Source organism: Vombatus ursinus, unplaced genomic scaffold (assembly GCF_900497805.2).
Source record: "Vombatus ursinus unplaced genomic scaffold, bare-nosed wombat genome assembly UNPS02014959.1, whole genome shotgun sequence".
NCBI lineage: Eukaryota > Metazoa > Chordata > Mammalia > Diprotodontia > Vombatidae > Vombatus > Vombatus ursinus.
This window is the reverse complement of record NW_020954737.1, coordinates 2,946,546-2,968,886: the sequence shown is the minus strand read 5'-3', so window position 1 is coordinate 2,968,886 and position 22,341 is coordinate 2,946,546. Positions and strand designations below refer to the sequence as shown.

Sequence of the window (22,341 nt, the reverse complement as noted above, 5' to 3'; positions counted from 1 at the left end):
AAAATTTGGAACCCAAAGTTTTAAAAACACATGTTTAAAAAAAAGTTTCCACATGCAACCCAGAAATAAGAAAGGGGTACAGAAATCTATCCTGCCTGCAGGAAAACAGAAGGGGAAGTGGGGTGGGGGAGATAGCAGGGAAAACAGACTAGGGGAAGGGGTATTCAGAATGCATGCCATCTTGGGGTGGGGGGAGGGGTGATAATTTGGAACTCAAAATCTTGTGGAAGTCAATGTTGAAAACTAAAAATAAATAAATTTATTAATTAAAAATATATAAAAAATAAAAAATGATAAAAAAAGAAAAAGTAATCTTTCTCTTCTTTATCTTTCTTTTCTCTTTCTCTTCTTTTTTCTCCCTTTCTCCTTTTTTCTCTTCCTTCCTTCCTTCCTTTCTTTCTTCCTCTCTTGCCTTCTTTTTTTCAACACTTCAGGTTCAGAAAAAAGATAGAACTCAGAATAAGCAGATCAACATTTACTAGTCATGTGACCCTGAACAAGTCATTTAATCCTTCTGTTTTTCAGTTTTCTTTTCTATAAAATGAGAGGTTTAGACTTAAGGGACCTCCAAGACTCCTACTGTAGCAGTAAATCTGTGATCCTTTGACATTCCTCAACTGTAGTTCCTCAGATAGGGTTACAGCCAGGCAATTTGTGCCTAAATTTTTTGCTACCTTAGGAAAAGAAATCTGTAAAAAGAGCTTTTCTATTCTTTTTCTAAATTTTGTCATTTTTTCTAAAAAATTCCATCTTTTCTCTGAATTTCAGGGAAAAGAGGGATTTGTTCTCACCTAAACCAAGAGGAAGTGGTTATAAGGGGAGGAGGGATCCAAGTACTTCTGGAAGCAAAGTCTGGGACTAGCAGTAGCTATCCCTTGGAAGGGGGAGTTGTTAAAGGTAAAAGTTCTGGTTAGAGAGAGTTGGAGTTCTACTATGATTATAGATCTTCCTGATCTATAAAATGGACTTTCCATCACACACATACTAAATATTGGCAAAGAGGATGTTTTTCATCTAAGACCAAGGAAGAAGTCATGGGACCAGGAAGAAAGGCTCTAGATCCCAAGGATTAATGGGGGCTCCAAGAGAGGCCTGTTGACTACAAAGAAAAAAAAAAACCCAACAGAGAGCACCTGGGTGGGATTTTGAAATGGTTAAACCTGTGCCAGATGGAATAATGTGAAGGAGACTTGTCACTGCCTATTACTGCTTGTTGTTGGTACGTTAATACTAATAAATACCCTAACACTCTAATAAATATTTGTCAAATACTACTGGAATCAAAGAGATGGTAAGGCAGATAGGTTGCTGGATTTGGGAGTCAGAAAGACCTGAGTTTAAATCCTTCCTCAGATCCTTACTATATAATCCCCAGCAAAAGACTTAACCTTTCACTCTCAGTTTTCTCATCTGTAAAATGGGAATAATAATAGCACTCAACTCACTTTTAGTGTCAGATCTCTATTTGATCTTGTGTTAGTTTGAATATTTTATATCTCTTAAGATATTCTTCAATTTCTTCTGTGTTCTTAGTTTTGTTAATGTATTACCATGGATAATCAGTCCTGGTTATTCTTTTTATTTCTTCTGACTTTTGTTGTGAGAATCAAAAGTCATAGGACAGCTCTTCCGGAAACTTAAAGGGCTAGTATGTGAAGGTTAGATTTAGCATTTATGATTGCTTTGAACTGTTAGAGGACCCTGTAGTATAGCAGACACAGCATCAAGGACTGGTGCCTAAGAAGACAAGTGACCTTCTCTCTCTCCATCTCTCCCCCTCGCCCTCTCCCTTTCCCTCTCCTCCCCCCTCCCTTTCAGGAAGTAGTTTTGATTCCTTTGGTTCATACATTACAGTCAATTCCAGATGTTATACACAGACTCACACATCCAGAATTGAAATAGCCAATATAACAAACATAAACCATTAAGCAAATCATTGATCTGAAAATCATTCAATCCTTCAGGAGGAAGGAATGATTTATTATGTATTCTTCTGTACCTTATTCAGAGTGCATCTTTCTGGTAGCATTCTTTTCATTGGTTTTTGTGATAGGACCAGTATCTACAAAGTTCTCACTCCCCCTACCCTGTAAGGTTAAGATAGTTCTTTTCCACAAAGGAAATTATGCTCAAGATTTGATTGGTCCAAGGCTATGCTACTTCTTTTACAAAAAAGAAAGGAAACTATGCCCAAGATTTGATTGGCTCAAAGGGACTAAGACTCAAGTCACCTAGCTGTGCTGTGGTGGCAGCTTCCTGGTTGCCTCAGGCCAATGTTGGTGATATCTTAGGTCCTGGTTACCTCAGGGCATAAAAAGACTTGTCCACATAGATCAGGGCCCTTCAGATCAGACTGATATCCCAAGACCAAATGTCACTGCTGCCCTACAGTGACCCTTTCTGAATGATTAGGAAAGGAGGGGATTCGGTCTACCAGCGATAAGTGCTATATCCCTGCGAAGTATCCTTATTATGACATGGCTATATAAACCTCCTTCTGTTAACTGTTGAATGATATATGTGTATTTTATTTCATTCCAGTATCAGTACTAAACTACCAGAGGATTAGCTCTGAATCAAGCCCAGCTCATGGCTGAAACACAATGTCATTGGACCTGACATCAGGGTTAAAGTGGAAGGATAATGCATATTCAGATAGGACGATCTGATGGCCAGGGACTGTAATCTGGCACACTGTGGCAAGGACCCTTCTTGCAGTGCATGGTCAGTCCTCTCAGTAGAACAGAGAGAAGGTCTTCATTGTAGGAGTGATTTGATTAGTGAGTAGTATGACAGAAGGCTGACAGAGAAAGAAAGGACCAGGACTATTTTTCCATGGATACTGTTAACCATCGTGGAACATCTAAATTGTCAGCATAAGAAAGATTCAAGTAAACTGGCCCAGAACTCTCAGTGACTAGAGAGAGAACTCTTGTTCTTCAAGAGCAGTTCAGTGAATGCAGAGTTTATAGCTGGAGTTACTAACAGTCCCGTGTTATAAAGGGGAAATACTTATGGAGGCAGGGACCAAAAGACTTCAGGCAGGAACCCACTGACTGAGGGTGGCAACTACAGTCTCTGATGTAGAGTTTCACTTAAAAGCATGCTGCTTTTTTCTAAGATTGGGGTTAGAGGACAAGAGGTTAAGGACAGAAGTGAGAATGAGACTTGTGAACTGGTGGTCAGAAAGACTGGGACTAATCCTATTACTGTCCCACAGAGCAGAAGATGGGAGAGCTTTCACCAGCAAGGAAGGAACTAGGGATGGTTCAAGAGAAATTTAAACAGCAGCCTGAAGATTCACTAGGGCAATGACTGCTAAGGGCATCATCCAGTGAGTCTCTGGGGAGACCCTCTCTGAAATAGAGTTCTATCAGCCTGGCAAGCTTTCAGAAGACTGACTCTTGGAGCCAACTAAATAGATGATCCAAATGGCAATGGCTCTTTATCCTTTTTTAAGTGGCTAGGACAGGCACTTTTTCTGTATTTGGCCTCGTAAAAATCAATTCCCACTGAAGTCCCCTGTGGGGATCTACAAGGAAAGTAGTAAAATCCCCAAAGGAAGTACATAATAAGCATATGCCTTCCCTTACCATGACCTCCCATAGCCTGTGACCAACCTGCACAGAGAACAAATAGGAGCCCTTCCTGAATGGCATTAGCCTTTAGCTATGGATTACCCCTGTAACGCAACCATATAGGTGTAGGCAGATGTGCTGGTGAAATTTGAGCAGGATATTAGAACAAATATTATCGTCAGTAGGAATAGGCACCCTGAGGATGGCTAAAGGAGGCATGCAGTGCCCACTACCCTGCTAGGTAGGCAGCAAGAGTGGTGCTATCTTCTTCTAGAGAGAGCTTTGTATGTGGCTCTTGAAATATCAACCTATGGGGATGAGGTGTTAATAAAATTGTATTATGAGATATGAGTAGTAGGGTACCATTAGTCTCACCCAAGTCTAAAGCATCTCTTCAAGCCCATGCCCCATTGAGATATATCAGGTTGCTGGACACTGGCAGCTAGGCTACCATCATACCTGGGAACTTTTAATGAGCCTTTAAGGGGGTAAGCTAGTTTTCCATGGGGGTGGTGGTGGTTATAGAGGGCAGACTATGGAAAGAAGGGGCATTATGAGCTCTTGGGAGTTGATACCTATGTAGGCCCCTTCGACAACCTCTTTGCAAGTCATTGTGGGTAAGGTCAAAGGGAAACCCTTAGCCTTTCTTCAAGCAGCCCTTGTAGTAAAACAATATCAGAGCCTAAGGTAAACGAAAAGTGTTTCCTCTACAGATGGAGATGAAAGAGGCTGAAATATTTCACTATCCTAACTGCCCTTACAACAACCTTGAATGGCCTGTGAGAAAGGCAGGTGGCACCTGGTGGCTTACAGTGGCCTTCAGGGAACTGGACAAAGTCATCATCTCCATTGCTGCAGCCTTTTCTGGCCTCATAATTGTCCTTGACCAGATAGCCTGGGCCCAGGGTGAGTGGAACGTAATTTATAACCTCACCAATTCTATTTTCTCTCTAATTGTGACTGAGACTACCCAAGAACTGTTGACTTTCACCTGGAAATTGTCAACAGGCAATCACAACTTTATGAAATTTATGTGGAAAAACTAGGTTTATTACAAGAGAAATGAACATGCATGTGGAACCTTAAGCAAGCACAAAGAATTCACAAGCCAAACAGAAGTTTGTGTATATGTGAAATTGAGACAAGAGGGATAACAGAAATCTCCACCTCAATGGGAGTGGCAGGGGAGGAGAAATCATGAATAATTAAAATGGCAAAAGCTGAGTTCTTTCCCCTTGGGAACTGCTAGACTATGAAAATGTTATGGTCCACTTATTTACCATCCTTCATCCAACAAATCTTTCTAGGAAGAAGGTGGCTGAATCACTCCAGTGGAAAAGAGAACTGCCAATTGAGGGGGACCTGAGCTGTTTCTCTGGGGGTGGGGGCAGGGAAAGAGGGACCAAGATTATGTCTGAATTATCTGGGTTCTCACTATCCACTGTACTCTCCAAACCTTGACTGGGCTGGAGTGGGCTGGACCTTGGGTTTTCTCAGGATTGATTTACCACCCCTTATCTCCCATATAGGCCATTATCTGGGGTTCAGGTTCAGTGAAGCTCCAGATTTGAATAATAATAAGGTAGAAAAGAAGAAAACAGATAAACCTTTAATTACCTCTACATTAAGATTCTGAGCAACACAGTGTCAGAATGCAGAAGAAGTCAAAGCAGACAATGAAGGCAAATATAAAGCTAAGAAATGTTGTAGAACATTATTGGCCTGTGAAGGTGTGGATAAGTTTTTTTAAAGAAAGCAAAATCATGGAAGCAGTTAGGTAGTGCAGTGAATAAAGCTCTGGCCTTGGAGTCAGGAGGACCTAAGTTCAAATCCGGCCTCAGACACATAACACTCACTAGCTGTGTGACCCTGGGCAAGTCACTTAACCCCATTGCCTAGCCAAAAAAAAAGACCCGGAGGAAATGAAACCACACAACTATGATGAATGTATATTGACATAGTACAAAGAGGATGGATCCTTTATCTTCTTCCTTGGCAAACCTGAGTTCCTGAATGAAGATGAAAGAAAGTCTCTAAGGGAACAGAAATTTATTTCATCAATAGGGGCAGCTAGGTGGTGCCGGGGTCAGAGTCTGGAAGAGCTGGGTTCCAATACGGCCTCAGACATTTACTAGTTATGTGACCAAGAGAAAGACACTTAGCCTCTGCCTCAGTTTCCCCAACTGTAAAATAGGGATAACAATAGCATCTACCTCCCAGAGTTATTTCGAGGATTAAATGAGATAATATTTGTAAAGAGCTTAGCGCAGTGCCTGGCACATAGTAGGTTTTATATAAATGCAAGCTATTATTCTTATTAACCCAAGCCCTGTTTCCCAGTGCCCCTTCTCCTGGCTCGGGATGGGTTCTCCACTTTGGTGCCCTCTCCCAGTTCACCCTGTCTCCCCGCCGCCGCCTTTCCTCCCACGCTGGTCTCTGTCCAGCGGCTCCCCCAGGCCCTTTCTGCTCACCTTCTCTTTCCAAAAACTCTACCCAGAAAGTTCCTTCGGTAGGGACGGCTTTGGCCGTGTACTCGCCTACCCCGGACTTCTTCTGGCTCGGGAAATACTTTTGCAGTTTACTCTCCAGTCCAAAACAGCTCTTGGATACCTGGACCAGGACCAGGTAAGGCGGTCTGTGGGCAGAGCCGTCAGTGGCCCTAGAGGCAGGGTCAGGACTCGTGAGCCGAGGAGCTGGGGCCGCAATGTTTGTTCGCTGGACTCTGGAGGGTGTAACTGGAGAGCAGAGAGGGCAGAAGCAAGGGTTCAATAAGCACTCCCTCCTTGCTCCTTAGCTCTACTTGTCTCTCCTTACCCCCCGCCCCTCGCTCCGCCTCTGATGCCTTGCAAACTTTCAGTTTCGTTTCCCCAAAACTCCTTTCTTATCCTTCACCTTCACAATCCATTTCTCTGGTTGTTGTAGGCAACGCTACTTCAGGTAAGCAAAGGCTGTGTTGGGGTCCTCTGGCGGGAGGGAAGAAAGACTATCCTGGACCTCGCAAGAAGCACCTTCTCCAGGTCCCCCCCCCCCACCCTCGGCCCCCTTCCCGGATCAACACATCTCTCGAACCAGGACTGCTGCTCACTTCCTTTAGGCTGATGAGAGCTCTTGGAAAATGGGGTCAGCTCTGCTTTCAGGGTCTTGTTTGGGGGAAGGGGATTCACATATAAAGCTGTCAAAATTCCAGAAAATTTGAAGCCATGAAAAGCACCAACTCCTGTCTCCTCTTTTTTAAAAAGAGCCCGTATCTATTGGCAGACTCTCGTTCGGAATTCAGACAGAGCTTTACAAGACAAGCCAGGAGCACCTTTCAGCCCCAAAGTTTTAGCTTCATAGGATCATAGATTTAGACTTAGAAAGGACCTTAGAGATTAGCTAGTTCAACGTCCTAATATTAAGAAGGAGGGAAATGAGACTCAGAGAAGTTATGACCCACAGAAGGTCCCACCGGGAAAGGAATAAACATTTCTATAGAGCTTACCATGTGCCATGCACTGTGCTAAGTGCTTAACAAATATCTCATTGGAGGTAGGTGCTGTTATTATCCCATTTTGCAGAAGAGGATACTGAAGGAAACAAAGGTTAAGTCTCACACAGGTAGTGTCTGAGGTTGGATGGAAATTCAGGTCTTCCTGACACCAGAGCCAGTACTCTCTCCACTTGTACCACCTAGCTGCCTCTGGGACCAAGGAGCTAAGCCAGGATTTTCAAAGGTAAGTGACTGGATTTCAGAGTCAGCACAGTTCGCCTCACCTCCACTTATCCATGCCACTCCCTATCCTGAGCCTTTGAGCAAGTTTCCTAGGTTTAATAGCAATAAGGTCTAGGAACATATGAGCGTCTACTTCTGATACTGTTTACTCCTGTTCCTTGGAGATCTGTTTGAGGAGAAGAATATATCCATGGAGTCTCAGTTTAAGAAAAAAAAATAGCAAAAAGAAGCTCAGAGCAAATTCTTTCTTTTCTTGCCAAAATGTCAGTTCCTCCAGGAGACTAAACTATCCTTGCTTTTAAGGGACAGCTAGATGGCGCAGTGGATAGAGTGCCAAGCCTGGAGTTATGAAGGCTGTGACCCTGGGCAAGTCACTTAACCCTGTTTGCCTCAGTTTCCTCATCTGTAAAATGAGCTGGAGAAGGAAATGGCAAACCACTGCAGTACCTTTGCCCCCCACCCCCCAAAAAAACAACACCCGCCAAAAAAAACTTAAAGGGATTTTGGAGGAGTTGGACAGACTCAACAACAACAAACTTGCTCTTGAATTGAGTCGTGTTGCACCACTTGTCTTCTGTATATAGAAATGAACATTTCATACTTTCACCTAAAACTCTACCTATTCTATTGGATAAATATCTTGGGGAGGGGGGAGGAAGGGATGAGGACAATAAAAGCCATACACCAGTCAATATATGGTAATAACTTAAACAATGCTTCAAAGGTTTTTATTTTCTTTCCATCTGGTCCTATGATTTCATTAGTGTGGGAAAATTATTCTCCTTATGTAAATAAGTGAATGTAATTTAGATAGGTCCCTGAAGCACCAAGGTTTCTTGGCCTTGGCATACCTCTACTAAGAGATTGAGGGAAGACTTTAATTCAGGTCTTCTTGACTCCAAGCTGTCCCTTGATCCCCTATACCAATCTACCTTTCAATATTATGCTGACAAAGTATCATTTTAAAATACATTATTTCATTTGATACTTAACCACCCCACTTGGGGTAGTTATACTTTTTATATTTAGTTATATTTTCATGAAGTATTATCATCCTGATTGTATGGATGAGGAAAAAAAAACTCAGAGCAGACCAGTGATGAAGTAATTTGTTCAGGTTGACACAATTCTTTTTTAAAAATCATGATTTAGTATTTCTAATGTTTTCCTCAAATTCAGTTGGTGAGAGACAAGGGTATCTTAAACAAAAAAAAGGCTTGGGGAAAAGTTTTCTAAAATTTTCCAGTTTTAAATTTGAATCTTCACACTATGTAGTCTTATCAAAGGTATTACTCATATACTAATATATAATATATTATAATATAAATATTGTATAAATATATTTATATAAATAAAATTACTATAATATAGAAACTCCTCACAAACATACATATACATCTCCTAACAAAAAAGAAAATCAACTGTATATTAACAGGCAGTAGGATACATACATGCATATCTTTATAAGATGTGTCCTGTTTTATGTATGTGCAAATATAAATTTATCAAACAGATGAGTTTTGTTTGGACATATTAAATTTGAAATGCCTTTGGGACATTTAGGCTAAGATATACAAAAGGAAGTTGGTGCTGTGGAATTGTAGTCCTAGAGAGAAACTAAGGCTGTATATATAAAATTTGGGAATCATCTGCATATGGATGATAATTGGATCCAAGGCAGCTAAGGATACTACCCGGTGATATAATATAGAGAAAAAAAGTAGAGAATTTAAGATAGAGCTTTGAGGGACATATATCTAGTGGGCATGACAAGAATGAAGATCTAATTAGGGAGAGAAAGGAGGGGTCAGGCAGTTAGGAGAAGAATTAAGAGATGGCAGTGTGATAAAAATTCCAGAGAGGAGAAAATACCTAGTAGAAAAAAGTGATTAATAGTGTCAAATATTGTAGAAGTCAAGAAGGTTGAAGATTTTTAAAATGTCATTAGATTTGTTAAGGAAGAGCTCATTGGTAACTTTGGAGAAAGCAATTTCAGTTAAATGATGAAGCAAGAAGCCGTATTTTCATTACAAGAGAGTAGCAAGAGAAGAAGGGAAATCTTTCTAGTATCTACAGCCTCAAGGAATTGAGCAGAGAAGGGAAGGAGAGACAGCTAGTGGGATGGTACAACCTAATGAGGGTTTTTGAACATGAATATGAACATGTTTGTAGGCAGCAGGGAAAGAATTAATAGATGAGGGAAATGGAAGATTAGAGAAAGTAGAGATCATGGTGGTGTCACAACCTGGAGAAGATGGGAGTGGATGGGTTTAAGGGTGCATGAAGATGGTTTGACCTTGACCAGGAGAAGGGCTATCTCATCAGAGACTGAAGTGAAAGAGAAGATAGTAAGGAAGAATGTCAGAGGGGTGTCAGATCTGAGAAAAGGAAGAAGTCTTCAGCTGAGAGAATAGAAGAGTGGTGCTGTGGAAAGTTTGAAACATCAAAAGGAAGGTTTGGAACATCATATTTCTTCCTCCAACTGCTGCCATCTAAGAAGTTGAAACCCCTCAAAAACTGGGGTACATTACAAGAACAAATTATTTCATCACTGGTCTGCTCCTAGTTTTTTTTTTTCCCTTATCCATACAATCAAGATGATAATACTTAGTGTCATCTGGAATGAATTCACACTCAAGAATTTTTAAGTCAAGTTGGCAAAGATTTATTGTTACACTATATAGGGGCAAGGATTCTTAAGGAACCTGTGACCTTCGAGGGGTACAGTAAAAGTTTACATAGGATAACCACCTACTCATTTTATAGACAATTTTTCATAATAAGAGCAAGATAATTCTGATAAGTATATGTTTCCAAATAGGGCTGGGCCATTGCATTTCAACTCCTCCCTCATTGCTGCCTCTTAGGGAAAGGAGATGAGAGACAAGGGGATGGGACTGTTGTGGTCTGAGAGTTTGAGAGACCCCTCAAAGACTGGAGTAAAAGACAGGGTCATCTAGAATGAATTCACAGACTCAAGCAATCTTTAAGTCAAGTTGGCAAAAGTTTATTTTTATGCTTTTCAGTGGGCAAGGATTCTTTTTTATTTTTATTTTTTTTAGGCAATTGGGGTTAAGTGACTTGCACAGGTTCACACAGCTAGTAAGTGTAAAGTGTTTGGTCTGAGGCCAGATTTGAACTCAGGTCCTCCTGACTTCAGGGCCAGTGCTCTATCTATTGTGCCACCTAGCTGCCCCAGGCAAAGATACTTAATATTAGAAATAGACACCCTTGGACCCCCTCAGCAGTGCTGGGAAGTTAGCCCCGGCAAGCTGCTGCAGCCCATTGCTTTCCCAGTTGCAATGCTAAGTAGAGTCTCACTCCTAATAATGAAACTAAGCCCTGAGTGAAAGAAGAATTGTTTATTACAGTTCTTGCAAGAATTGGGTACACCCCCTGGTGGGAAAGGCACACCATTCAGAAGCGAGAGCCATATTTTATAGTGTTAGTATGATCCTGCTCTTCCCATCAGAGCTAGGATTGGTCCAGCTCATCTGAATTACACTCTTCCTGAACCACCCATGTTCCTTTTTGTCATGTTAACCATTCTCAGTTCATGTGTCCCATGTTCAAAAATGGCGACTATCTTTGTCCTTAGGGTGTGTGAGTTAATATTCAATAAACTTATTAAGCAAGTGCAGTGGAGAAACGGCTTTGCCCCATCCTTGACCCAGACAAGTTGCAACCTCTTTAGTCTCCAAGGCTCTTTCTTAAGGAACTAGTTGTTTTGCAGAATGTCTGGGGCACTTTCTGATTGGTTGAGGGACTATCCACAAGATCTTGGAAGTTCTTCTCAGAATTCCCTTGCTCTGCTGTGAAAACCTAACTTCTAATGCCTTCTCACATTAAGGAACCTGTGACCTTAGAGGGACCCGGTTAAAGTTTATATAGGATAAACTATAGGAAAACATGTGCCAAATATGCTAACTAGGTAATTCAGGGTGGGATTAGGGAGTGGTTAAAGAGTGGTCAGTTCTTAAAGGAACACACACTTTTTGTATCTACTGCACAGGCATTGTACCCAGAGTTCACCAGGAAAAGCCCAAGGCACGGGAGGCGGGGCTACAGGGAAATGTGGTTTTTAGGTCTGCTATGTCACTAAGTTAACTAGTGGTCAGGGCCAACTGAGAGTTGCCCAGTCTGCCACCAATCAATGTCTTGTTTGACAAGATAGATGTTGGGAGTACACATATGTCTTAGGTCTAGAATACATATAATGTATGTCCAGGCTATAGATAATGAGGTAGGGAGGTAGTATAGATAGTCCAGTGGGTATGAATATCTTTATAACCCAGTGCAAAGCCAGTTCAAAGTAATAATTCCTTCAGGTGCAGTTTGTAACTGCACCATGGGGAGAGATAAGTGTGTTGCTGAGGCCCACTCAGGAGTAACTGCCAGGCATAGTGTCCTTGGACTGGGCAGGGGCGGGGGTAGAGAATGGGGGTACTGCCAAGGATAGTGTTTCTGAGGCTAGGGAGAAATACGGTCTTGGAATTGGGATCCCAGTGAAGAGGGTGGGGTTTTTTGGGGTGCTTCTAGATGCACAGAGGCACCCCAAGATCGCGGGAAAAAGCCCAGATCGCGGCGCAGATCTGCCTGAATGAATTCAACTCAGATCTTCCAGCCAGAGAAAAAGTTTATTAAAGATAAGCATATAGGCCAGACTCCAAAGGAACCCAAACATCAGTGATCTAAATGGGGGTTAAGGTGGTCAGGTGATGCTCATAATGATGAGCAGCATGAGGCAGTCTAGAAAGCTCAGCTTCTGAGTGGGGCTGGAGTGGATAGGCTACGTGATGCCCGTGAGGACGGGCGGGCATAAGGGGTCTCAGCTTCTGGGCTTGAGAACAGCTCAGCATCAGAACAGGAGAAAGGATGAATCTTAAGTACAGGGAGATTGGGGGGGGGGGGGAGGGATCTTAGGAGGGGCCAAGCAGTTTGGGGTGACGGGAGGAGGGGTCCAAGGAGATCTGGATGGGAGTGGCCAGCAAGCTGGGGGGGAATGGAACTCCTGGGTCCCGGACCTTGTGGTGCCTAGGCTAGGATTAAGGGTAAGAAATGGCCAAAGGCCACAGAAAGGTGGAACAATGGGAAAGCCCAGTTGAAGGGGGGAGGTGAGCCCTGTGGAAAAAGGGTCCAGGTGAGAATTTCCATTTGGAATGTCTGAGTGATTTGAACAGACAATGAGAATAGATAATGAAGGGAGCTGGATGGGAAGTTTGCTTTCAAAGGGCTTTTAAAGGGAAATAAGACAATTTCTAAAACTTTAAGGGTTTCCTGGGACGGGTAAACAAAACTGAAGCCAGGTTCTTTTTAGGGGCTGGGGAGGAAAGATGTCAAAGACAGATAAGTGAGTCTAAAAGTTTTAAGGTTTTTCTGGGAATTGTAGGTAAACCTCTTCACCAGTACATGCATTCCAGCACCCCATCAGGATGAAAGTATATGTGGCTATGTGGCTATGTGCTTACCAGCAGGGGACAGGAGATGCCAAGGACCAGGAAATGAGATCCACGTATTTGCTGCCTCTCCCAACTGACTGGTTCACACATAGCTAAAGACATGTGAGACTGGAAATCATGGCATCACTGGACTGACTCAGGACAAATTTCAATTTGTTAGAGAAGTATTTGTATCGTGTGTGTGTGTGTGTGTGTGTGTGTGTATGAGTTAGCAGAGTTGGATAGGGCCACAGTTCTGAAGTTTTCCAGTTTTCAGACCACTTTGGCAGAGAAGAAAACTATGGACCATTCATTAATCCACTCACTGCCCCCTCTTCTTGTTGTTGTTGTTCTCAAAGAGAACCAATCATATCAGGAGGGGGATATCTTGACTTGTGAGTGAATTGGATTTAAGTGAGGCAGGGCTGGGAAAAGTCAGCCTCACTCTCTCCTCCAGAGTCATCTAGTCTAGTGGCAAGATAAATATCTGGATGCCTGGCAACGACATGGGATGCAGTGGGTTACCTTGGCCTTTCTAAATGAAGGTCTTTCCCAGGTTTGAGTTTGTCTGAGGCAATGCCTATTCAATAACTCTAGACTAGGTGAGAATTGAGACAAAAGATGGCCTAATTAAACATAAAAAAAAAATCTATCTGGGAGAAGACTCTCAGAGTTTCTGGACAAGACAGAAAACAATGGCTATTTGCACTCATTCTAGGTCATCAAAATCTAAACAATGAGCCCATTAGGCTTGGACTAGGGGCTATTATTGGCCACTCAATGAAAGCCAAAGTGAATTGAGTTGGCACAGATGATAAAAGGGAAGCTAGATGGCTCAGTGGATTTGAGCACCACCCTCAGATGCTTACTACCTGTGTGACCCTGGGCAAGTCACTTAACCCCACCTGCTTTAGATTCCCAATCTGTAAAATGAGCTGGAGAAGGAAATGGCAAACCACTCTAGTATCTTCCTAGAAAGCACTAAATGGGGTCATGAAGAGGTGGACTTGACTGAAAAATTACTGAACAACCGATGTTACTAAAATCAGAGATCTAAAGCTGGAAGGGACACGAGAGACCATCTAGTCAAAGCCTCTACTTTAAAAATGATGTTGGAGGAAGGTTACCCAGTGTGATGGTGACAAAACCAGGATTTGAAGTCAGGTCCTCTGACTCCAAATCTAGTCTGCTTTTCACTGTGTGCCACGTGTGACATCTAACACCAACTATTCCTCAATTTCCTCTTCTCTTTTCCCCCCATTTTTTAGGTATAAAAATTTTTTATATATTTTATATCTATTTATGTAGCTTCTCTGCCCATTCTCCCAGACTATCTGTGTGTTTTTAGGTGTTAATCAGAAAAAATCCCAAATTAGAATGAATGTATTTGAAAATTCAGCCAAACCTAATTTTCCAATGCAGGCTTCATCACATCAATGTTTCATTGTCTCTTTGTCCTTTTCTCCTTCAGCTACTGGTGATTATCTTAATAAAATTAACGATCAAAACAACATTGTTAATGTTGTTTTCTTTTTAAATCCTAGTATTGAATCCATTTGAAGTCTGTACTTACTTGTTCAAGATTTCAAAAATAATTTTATTGATTCCTTGTTTTTTTTTTAAATTAAGACAATAACATAGACAACCACCTTAGGAAATCTGAGATCTGCCAAAGTTGAGAGAATGTTTGCTGCTGCTTCTTCCTCCAGTGACGCTGGTGCCGTAAGGACATCTGCTGTGAGTGAAGGTTAGTGACTATCATTACCAAGGTACTATCAGTAAAGTCACACCTAGGAGAAATAGCATAGCTGATCTCTAAAGCCAATAACCATCTTCTTATAAAATGCTTACAGGTACACTTCTGTTAAAGGCATTCACTATAATTACTTTTAATTGATTTTAATTGACTTCTTCCATTTTAATCTCACAATCATTTTTCATTATATTCTCTCCCCATAGGAACTTGTGACATACTCACATCTTTCTCTAGATGGGTGAATCCCAAATCTACCTCATTAATCCTGACCTCTCACATAAGGTCCTGTCACATTTTCAACTGGCTTGAACATTTTCACAGAATGTCTTACTGTTATTCCAAACTCAGCATGTCCATATTACTCTACTTGGACTTTTGTGGTAGATCTCCATCCAGGCCATTTTAAGCACTTAATAAATTCTTGTTGATTTTTGCCCTGATGCTGTTACCTCCTTATCCAGTGGCCAGCTCTGAGAATTTTCTGCACACATCCACCCGTGGTCTTTGATCATTTACCCTCTAATCCCCCTTAGGAAATCTGTCTTTTGACCAGGGCCTGATCAAAGATTTTGAGGTATAAAGGGCAGTCAAGATCAGTTTTCCAGATGAAAACTGAGGTCTAGAGAAATTAACAAATCTATCAAAGCTCATATATAAGTGAAATAAGTGGAAGAGCAGGCATTTGAACAGAGGTTCTCTAACTCCAAATCTAGCCCTTTTTTTACAGCACCTTGTGAGCAGGTCCAAGTAGACCTTCTTAAATCTGGAACCAGAAAGAGATAATAGCTAGCATTTATATAAGTATTTTAAGGTTTGGAAAATACTTTACATGTATTTTCTCATTTAATCCTCACAAGTCTGTGATGTAGGTGCTATTATCACCATCTTATAGATAAAGGAAACTGAGGAGCATTTAAGGTTCAGTGACTTATCCAGGGTCACACAGCTAGTATCTGAGGTTGGATTTGAACTTGGATCTTCCTGACTCAAAGGTCAGCACTTTATCTACTCTACTACCAAGTTGCCCCAAGGCTGTCACACTGTAGAAGAAGTTCAGAAATCAGAACAATCAAATAAAAGAACAGAGCCAACATCTGCATATAAGATCCGAGCAATTTGTTATCCTCACAGTAATAAGATTTAAAAATTAAGGAAAAAAACCCCCAACACATTGTAATTCACCCATAAAGCAGATGCTGATTGGTGATGATTGCTTTGTTTCTGTTCATTTTTACAACTAGATAACCAAATGGAAATGGTAGCCTTTGATCTTGGTCATGAATGAAAATATTTACATTTAAAGATTTGGGGGAATTTTTCTCAAATAATTTTTTTTCAGTTGACAAAAATTGATATTTTCTCCCTCACACCTATTCCTCCCAAGCCCATGGTTGGTGGAGGAAAGACCCTTTGTAACCAATATGCATAATCAAAGAAAAAAAGATTTTACACTGACCATGTCTCATTTTCCACTCTAAGTCCACCACTACTCTGTCCAAAAGTTCTCAAGTGCTTTTAAGTCTTTGTCAGAGTTTCTGAGTCTTTCAGGATTGTTTGTCTTTACAATGTTCTTATTGTCCAAAGTGTGCACCTGACAAAATGCTCACTACATTTGTCTTCAGTTCATACAAGTCTTCTCAATGCTGGGAGATTTAGAAGATGGCCCCTTCTAGCATAGCATGTCTAAATTTACATAAACTATTACCTTGGATGCGCTGTGAGAATTGCTGTAGGGTAATAAGACACCTGTCAGTCACATCTGGGATCGAAGTTTTTAGACAGCTTAAGAAAGCTTCTCTTTTTATTATTTTGATGATTGTTTTGTTGTTCATCCTTCATTCTCGAAGAAGACCAATGACTTCATGAGGATGATGTCTTGATTTGCAAGTGAACTGGATTTAGGTGAGGCAGAGCTGTGCAAAGTTGGCCTCACTTTCTCCTCTAGATTCCTAGGGGTCCAGTGGCAAGACAGCAGGCAAGATGAATCACCATGGTTCCATTTTGGGGATTTGGATTTGTAACATACGCAAAAGAATTAATTAAAAGAGATACTGATCTAATCAGCAAATTTTATAGAAGGTTGAATGGTTTTGTAGGTAACAAAACATTCTCATTCTCGTTCTCTATGACTCACCAAGATGGAGAGTTTTAAGTTCTGTTCCACCAGTGGAGACTAGAACCTAGATTTTTTCATTCCCACTTTCCCAAGACAACAGGTTATTCACGTCATTAACCCTTTTAAAATTTTCTTATATAGTGAATAACAAGTGGACTAGCTTTAAAATCCCAGAAACATTGATCAGATGTTTTGATCAGAATTAAAAAGTGATTCTAGTGCAAAAAAAAATATTGTCACCCCTGTAACAACTTAAATTCCCTTGACCCCTTCTGTGTCACTTGTGAGTTATAGCAGTGTAACAAGGATACTGCTCAATTGGTGTTCTCAGGGGGACCCTTTCACTTTAAAGCTCGTGGTCTCTTGGAGTGTTTTTTAGCTGGAATTCCTTGGCAGCAACCATTTTAGGCACTTGATTACAGATTGACTGTTTCTGAAAGGGCAAGCAGCTTTGGATTGGCAGGGTCTCAAGGCTAGGGTGGATATGCATAGGCTAGTGACTTCTGGCTATGTGACTTCACTGAACTATAAGACAACTAACATTGCATACTCTTCTTAGAGACCATGGCAACACCTGATTTGTTATTGTTCAGTTGTTCAGTCTGTTTCAGTCATGTCTGACTCTTTGTGACTCCGTTTGGTGTTTTCTTTGCAAGAGTTCTGGAAGGTTTGCCGTTTTCCTCTCCAGCTCATTTTACAGATGAGGAAACTGAAGCAAACAGGGTGAAGTGACTTGCCCAGGGTCATACAGTCAGTAAATGTCTGAAGCCAGACTTGAACTCAGGAAGAGTAGTCTTCCTGACTGCAGGCCTGGCACTCTATTCACTGTACCACCTAGCTGCCCCAGTAAGCAACACCTAATAGGTCCTTTCAATTAGGTTATGCTTTACCTTCTGGTTGACACAGTTCATACCATGCTTGAAGAAGGTCTTTATTGAAACAATATTCATAGCAAGCTGAGGGAATTCCTGTTTTGGTTCTAGCTAATCAAGAGATGAAATTCCTCAGAGGAATTCCCTCATTTGCCAAATGAAATATCTGAATTAGAGAATATGTGTAATAAGCAGTCATGAAACTGGATTGTCTATTCAACAAAAAATTCAGTGAAGAACACTTGTAATTTAATCAAAATAATTTAATTCACCAATTAACAAATGACTCGACCTCTCTGGACAAGGCAGTTTGGTGTAGTAGAATGTGCATTTAAAACAGAATCAGGATATTTGAGTTTGGATCTCTGGTTGGTCTGCTACTAACTAGATGTGTGTCTTTGAAGCAAATCATTTCACCTTTCTGGGCCTCAGTTTCATCATGTGTAAAATTAAGCATTTGGATTGGATGACTGCCAAGGCTCCTTCTAGTTTTATGATCCTATCTCTTACTTTTGTCATATTTTTAAGTACTATGTTCTGATTGCTCTATGTTCACTATTTCCATCTTCTTTTCCTCCTTCCTTGGTCTATGTAGACTCTTTCTAACTGCCCTAATAATGAGAAAGTTTTTAGGACTTACATGGATCTTCTTCCCATATGGGAACATATGCATTTTAATCTTATTAAGTCCTTTATGATTTCTCTTTCATGTTTACCTTTTTATGCTTCTCTTAGGTCTTACCAAAATGGGTCAATTCAACATTTCATTTGCAGGAATAAAGAGAAAGACCTTGTTGTGGTTACAAGAGGTCATCACCTTTTTACAAGTAGAGAACACAGTTTCTAGGTTGAAAGAAGATTCATGCTTCACTTTACCTTATTTCCATTGAAAGACTGGCTTGCCAGTTCATTTCCTGTTTTGTCCATTCCATAGGCCTCATAAAACAGAAGAGTCTACAAATTAAAGTTGGCAGTGATAACTTAAAAATCTTGAAAAGCTGCGAATCTTTGTTCAATGATGTGATCAATAAGAAGTTTCAATGTACCTCTAAGCTGGAGAGTGTTATGGATGCTACCAAGGTCTTCAGAAAAATATTGCCTTCCCAGATAGAGCTGTCTGTCTGGAAAGATGATCTCACCAGACATACTGTGGATGCTGTGGTTAATGCTGCCAATGAACACCTTCGGCATTGTGGAGGCCTGGCCTTGGCCCTCTTGAGGGCAGGAGGGCCTATCATTGAAGAGGACAGTAAAAAAATAATTGAGCAATATGGAAAAGTGCCAACTACTAAAATAGCTGTAACAAGTGGAGGCCTACTTCCCTGTTCCAAGATTATCCATGCTGTTGGACCGGAGTGGAAGGCAGAAGATGCACAAAGATGTTGCACTCAACTTCAAATAACCATTATAAACATTCTGAATTATGTAGTCAGTGGATCTTCTGTCATAAGGACAGTGGCAATCCCTGCATTAAGCTCTGGGATTTTTGGCTTCCCTCTGGATATGTGTGTAAACATCATTGTGAATACCATTGTGACCTTTCCTTCTTTTCAAAGAAGCAACATCTTAAAAGAAATCCATCTGGTGAGCAATGAGGACCCCACTGTGGCTGCATTTAAAAGAAGCTGTGAAAATTTTCTGTGTGGAAACATAGCAGCAGCCCCACCTTTAGCTTCCATTACCCTCAACAACGTGAACCTCCAGCTTATAGAGGGCTTCATTGAGAAGCAGCAGGTAAATCTGGGGATCCTCAGGTTAACACCCTCCTTTGTGGCTGTTAGCTAAGAAGCATTTTTGAACACCTATTTGCAAAGCCCCTACTAAACTAGGAGAAATACAAAGGAAATAAAAGAATCAGTTCCTCCATAGAAATGTTTACAGTTTACAAGATAGTTACAGTAGGGGGGAACAAAGCACATTTATGTGAAAGGGCAAAAGAATAGTGCCCAAGAAATAGAAAATAAAAGAGTGTCAACCTAATATATGCATATTAAAGACATATAAAGAAAAGATGAAGTTGAGGATAGCTAATCAAAGTCTCGAAAAATTGACCTTAGAGTTAAATCTTGAACAAAGGGATGGATGTGGATTGAGAAGAGGAAGGCCATCCCACATGTGTAGAATGCCTTTATAGAGGGCAGGGAAGAATAAATACATAGTGTGAGAGGAATCAGTTTGGCTAGAGTAGAGAAGCAAAATTGGGGATTATCACTTTTAAATAGTATTTTGTTTACACAAAAAGTGTCTGATTAGCATATAACCCTGAACTGGGTACTATGTGAAATAGAGAGGGTGGCTTAAATCCAACTGTCATAACAAATGAAAGCTAATTCTCTTGGGCATTATATTTAATATCCTTAGGTCCTAGTCAGCTAATAGACGCTAAACATTTATTAAGCTCCTATTATGCATCAAGCACCTTGCTCTCATCAAAGACATCCTTGCCCTCAAAGAGCTTACAGTCTAATGGGGGAAGACAACATGCCAATAACTATGAACAATTAAGCTGCACACAGGATAAATTTCCCTGTGCACACAAAATGTGTCTGGATAGGACCTTCCAGTTTCTCTTACTGCATGTCTAGAGTATGACTATCAAGGTGGACCATTTGGAAAGGCAGGCATTGGAAAAGAAATGACAAAACTACTCCTGTGCATTATAGGACTTGTAATATGCTCAAAGGAGACATCGTCTAAAGATAATGATTCTGGATGAGATGTTAGAGATTACTGCATCCAGCCATTTCATTTTGCAGATGAAGAAATTGCCTTACTCAGGGCAACACAAATAAGGCCCAGGAAGCCTAAGGTTTCAGGTCTTGAGTTTTCAACTCCATAGCTTGCATATTTTCCATTACAGCAGGATCTGATTGATGTATTTGAGAGCAAGTGTTATCCTAATATTTCTCTTTATCATTTCTTTTTAGCCCAGATAGTTGCATTTGGATGATTTCTGAACCAAATGAATTTAATTGCCATTTTATGAAAATTGAGTTGAGAAACTACTGTCCAAATATCTGCCAGTACCTATATATAATGTTCTTTATAACTTTTCAAGAAAATATAGGTTCTGATTTACATTTAAGAAAAAAAAATTATATTTTATATTTGTGCAATTCCACAGACAGTGTGGCGTAGTGGAGAGAGCTGGGATTCAAGAAGATCTATTAATTGTGTGTCCTTTTACCTTCTCAGCATCCCAGACAGCTCAATTATACATTGCATAGAAACTACCAATCTACGTTTTTGCAGAGTTTCCATACTGGGAGGTCCTTGGGATGATAAAATCACAGGTCTAAACAAAAAAATTTAAGAATTAAATTCATCAGTTTATTAAGTATCAGCCTTGTACAAAATATGATGCTAAGAATTAATGGATGTATGGACATAGCTCTTGTCCTATTGGAACATATGAATTTGTAGGGGAAATGAAACATCAGAAACTGTGATATAGAATCAGGTTGGATAGGTGTTTTCGGAAGAGAAATGACATTCTCAGATCTGTCAGGAAAATAATTATTTCAGTGCTGTGGGGTATGGGTTGGAGGGATGGCAAGACACTAGAGTCTGGGAGGCTGTGCGGGAGATAATGGCAGTAACCAGGGGGATGGTAATGTGAGTCTTTATAGGGTAGTAATGGTGTAGTGTCAAATCTGGTATTCAGTTATTTTTTTTTTCCTTTTCAGGTTGATGTGATTGTGAATTCTGTATCAGCTCAAAATTCTTTTGAATCTGGATGTATATCAAAAGCAATCCTTAACCAAGCAGGCCCTGAAATTGAGAAAGAATTTTTTGAAAAAATGGTGGAAACATCTAAAAATCAAGAGTTGGTCATAATCACAACAGGATTCAATTTAGCCTGTCAATATGTGTTCCACATAGTGTGGCCTTCCTACAATAATACAAAGAAGGTAAATTTATTAAGTGCTTATTATGTGCCATGTAGCTGTATTAGGAGCTTGGATACAAAGACTTTTGTCTTGAAAACAGCCCCTGTTTTCAAGGAGCTTACATCTGTGGATGGATTAGGTAGGAAGAAGTAGGTGCACATACATAGATAAGTACAAAGAAAATATTCAAAGTCATTTGTAAGACATGGGCATGAACACTAACAAGTAGAAAGGAACATGAAAGGCCTAGTATAGAAAGTGTCACTTAGACTGAGACATGAACAGGAATAGGGATTCCAACAGGCAGATTATGAGGAGAAAGATTATTCTAGGCATGAGGAGCAGCCTGAACAAAGGCGGAAATGGTCATTTGGACTAGATTGGAGAGTGTATAAGTAGCAAGTAATGTGAAATCAGTTTAGAAACATAGATTGAAGAGAGAGATTGTTAAGGACTTTAAATATTCCCCTCCCCCTCTCCCCTGAGGAATGTATTTTGTCTTATAGGCAGACACAGAGCTGAAACTTATATATACACAGAAGCTTAGGTATTTATTCATTTTTCCCATATTTAGATATCTATCTCAATATTTATAAAATACAACTTATTAGTATCTTTTACATTATAGCTTAATTTCTTACTTCTAACTTCCAAATTAAATTTTGACAAATAATACTTAGTATTTATTCACATTTTAAGGTTTGCAACATGCTTATACATGTATGTCTATAGATATATATGTGTATGCACATATATACATAGGTATGTATATCTCTATTTCTATCTTTCTATATGTAATCTCACCTGATTCTCATAGTAACCCCGGGAAGTAGGTGCTACTGTTATCTCCATTTTATAGATGTGGAAACCAAGAAAAATAATAAGACACAATATCTGATAAAGGAACTTTATCTGATTTTATGTATCTATCTATCTATTTTATATATATATATATATATATATATATATATATATATAT

The 22,341-nt window shown here is 40.2% G+C and overlaps 2 protein-coding genes across 3 annotated transcripts in view; one reads left to right on the top strand and one right to left on the bottom strand.

Annotated features, from left to right (window-relative positions):
* Positions 1–12,839, bottom strand: part of LOC114030361 (poly [ADP-ribose] polymerase 14-like) — a 113,668-nt gene extending 100,829 nt beyond the window's left edge. The window contains exons 1-5 of the mRNA XM_027845170.1: positions 12,759–12,839; positions 12,084–12,171; positions 11,312–11,352; positions 6,573–6,718; positions 6,050–6,357 (exon numbers count right to left, since the gene is read on the bottom strand). Coding sequence (XP_027700971.1) covers positions 6,050–6,357; positions 6,573–6,718; positions 11,312–11,352; positions 12,084–12,171; positions 12,759–12,839 — 664 coding nt within the window. The remainder of the gene's footprint in view (positions 1–6,049; positions 6,358–6,572; positions 6,719–11,311; positions 11,353–12,083; positions 12,172–12,758) is intronic.
* Positions 6,408–22,341, top strand: part of PARP9 (poly(ADP-ribose) polymerase family member 9) — a 46,961-nt gene continuing 31,027 nt past the window's right edge. Inside the window, exons 1-4 of one of the 2 annotated variants that reach the window (XM_027845210.1) lie at positions 6,408–6,515; positions 14,358–14,475; positions 18,407–19,206; positions 21,159–21,383. In XM_027845210.1, coding sequence (XP_027701011.1) covers positions 14,412–14,475; positions 18,407–19,206; positions 21,159–21,383 — 1,089 coding nt within the window. In that variant the 5' untranslated portion in view covers positions 6,408–6,515; positions 14,358–14,411. Of the gene's footprint in view, positions 6,516–7,186; positions 7,292–14,357; positions 14,476–18,406; positions 19,207–21,158; positions 21,384–22,341 lie in introns of those variants that run through there. The other variant, XM_027845211.1, reaches the window with a different exon arrangement.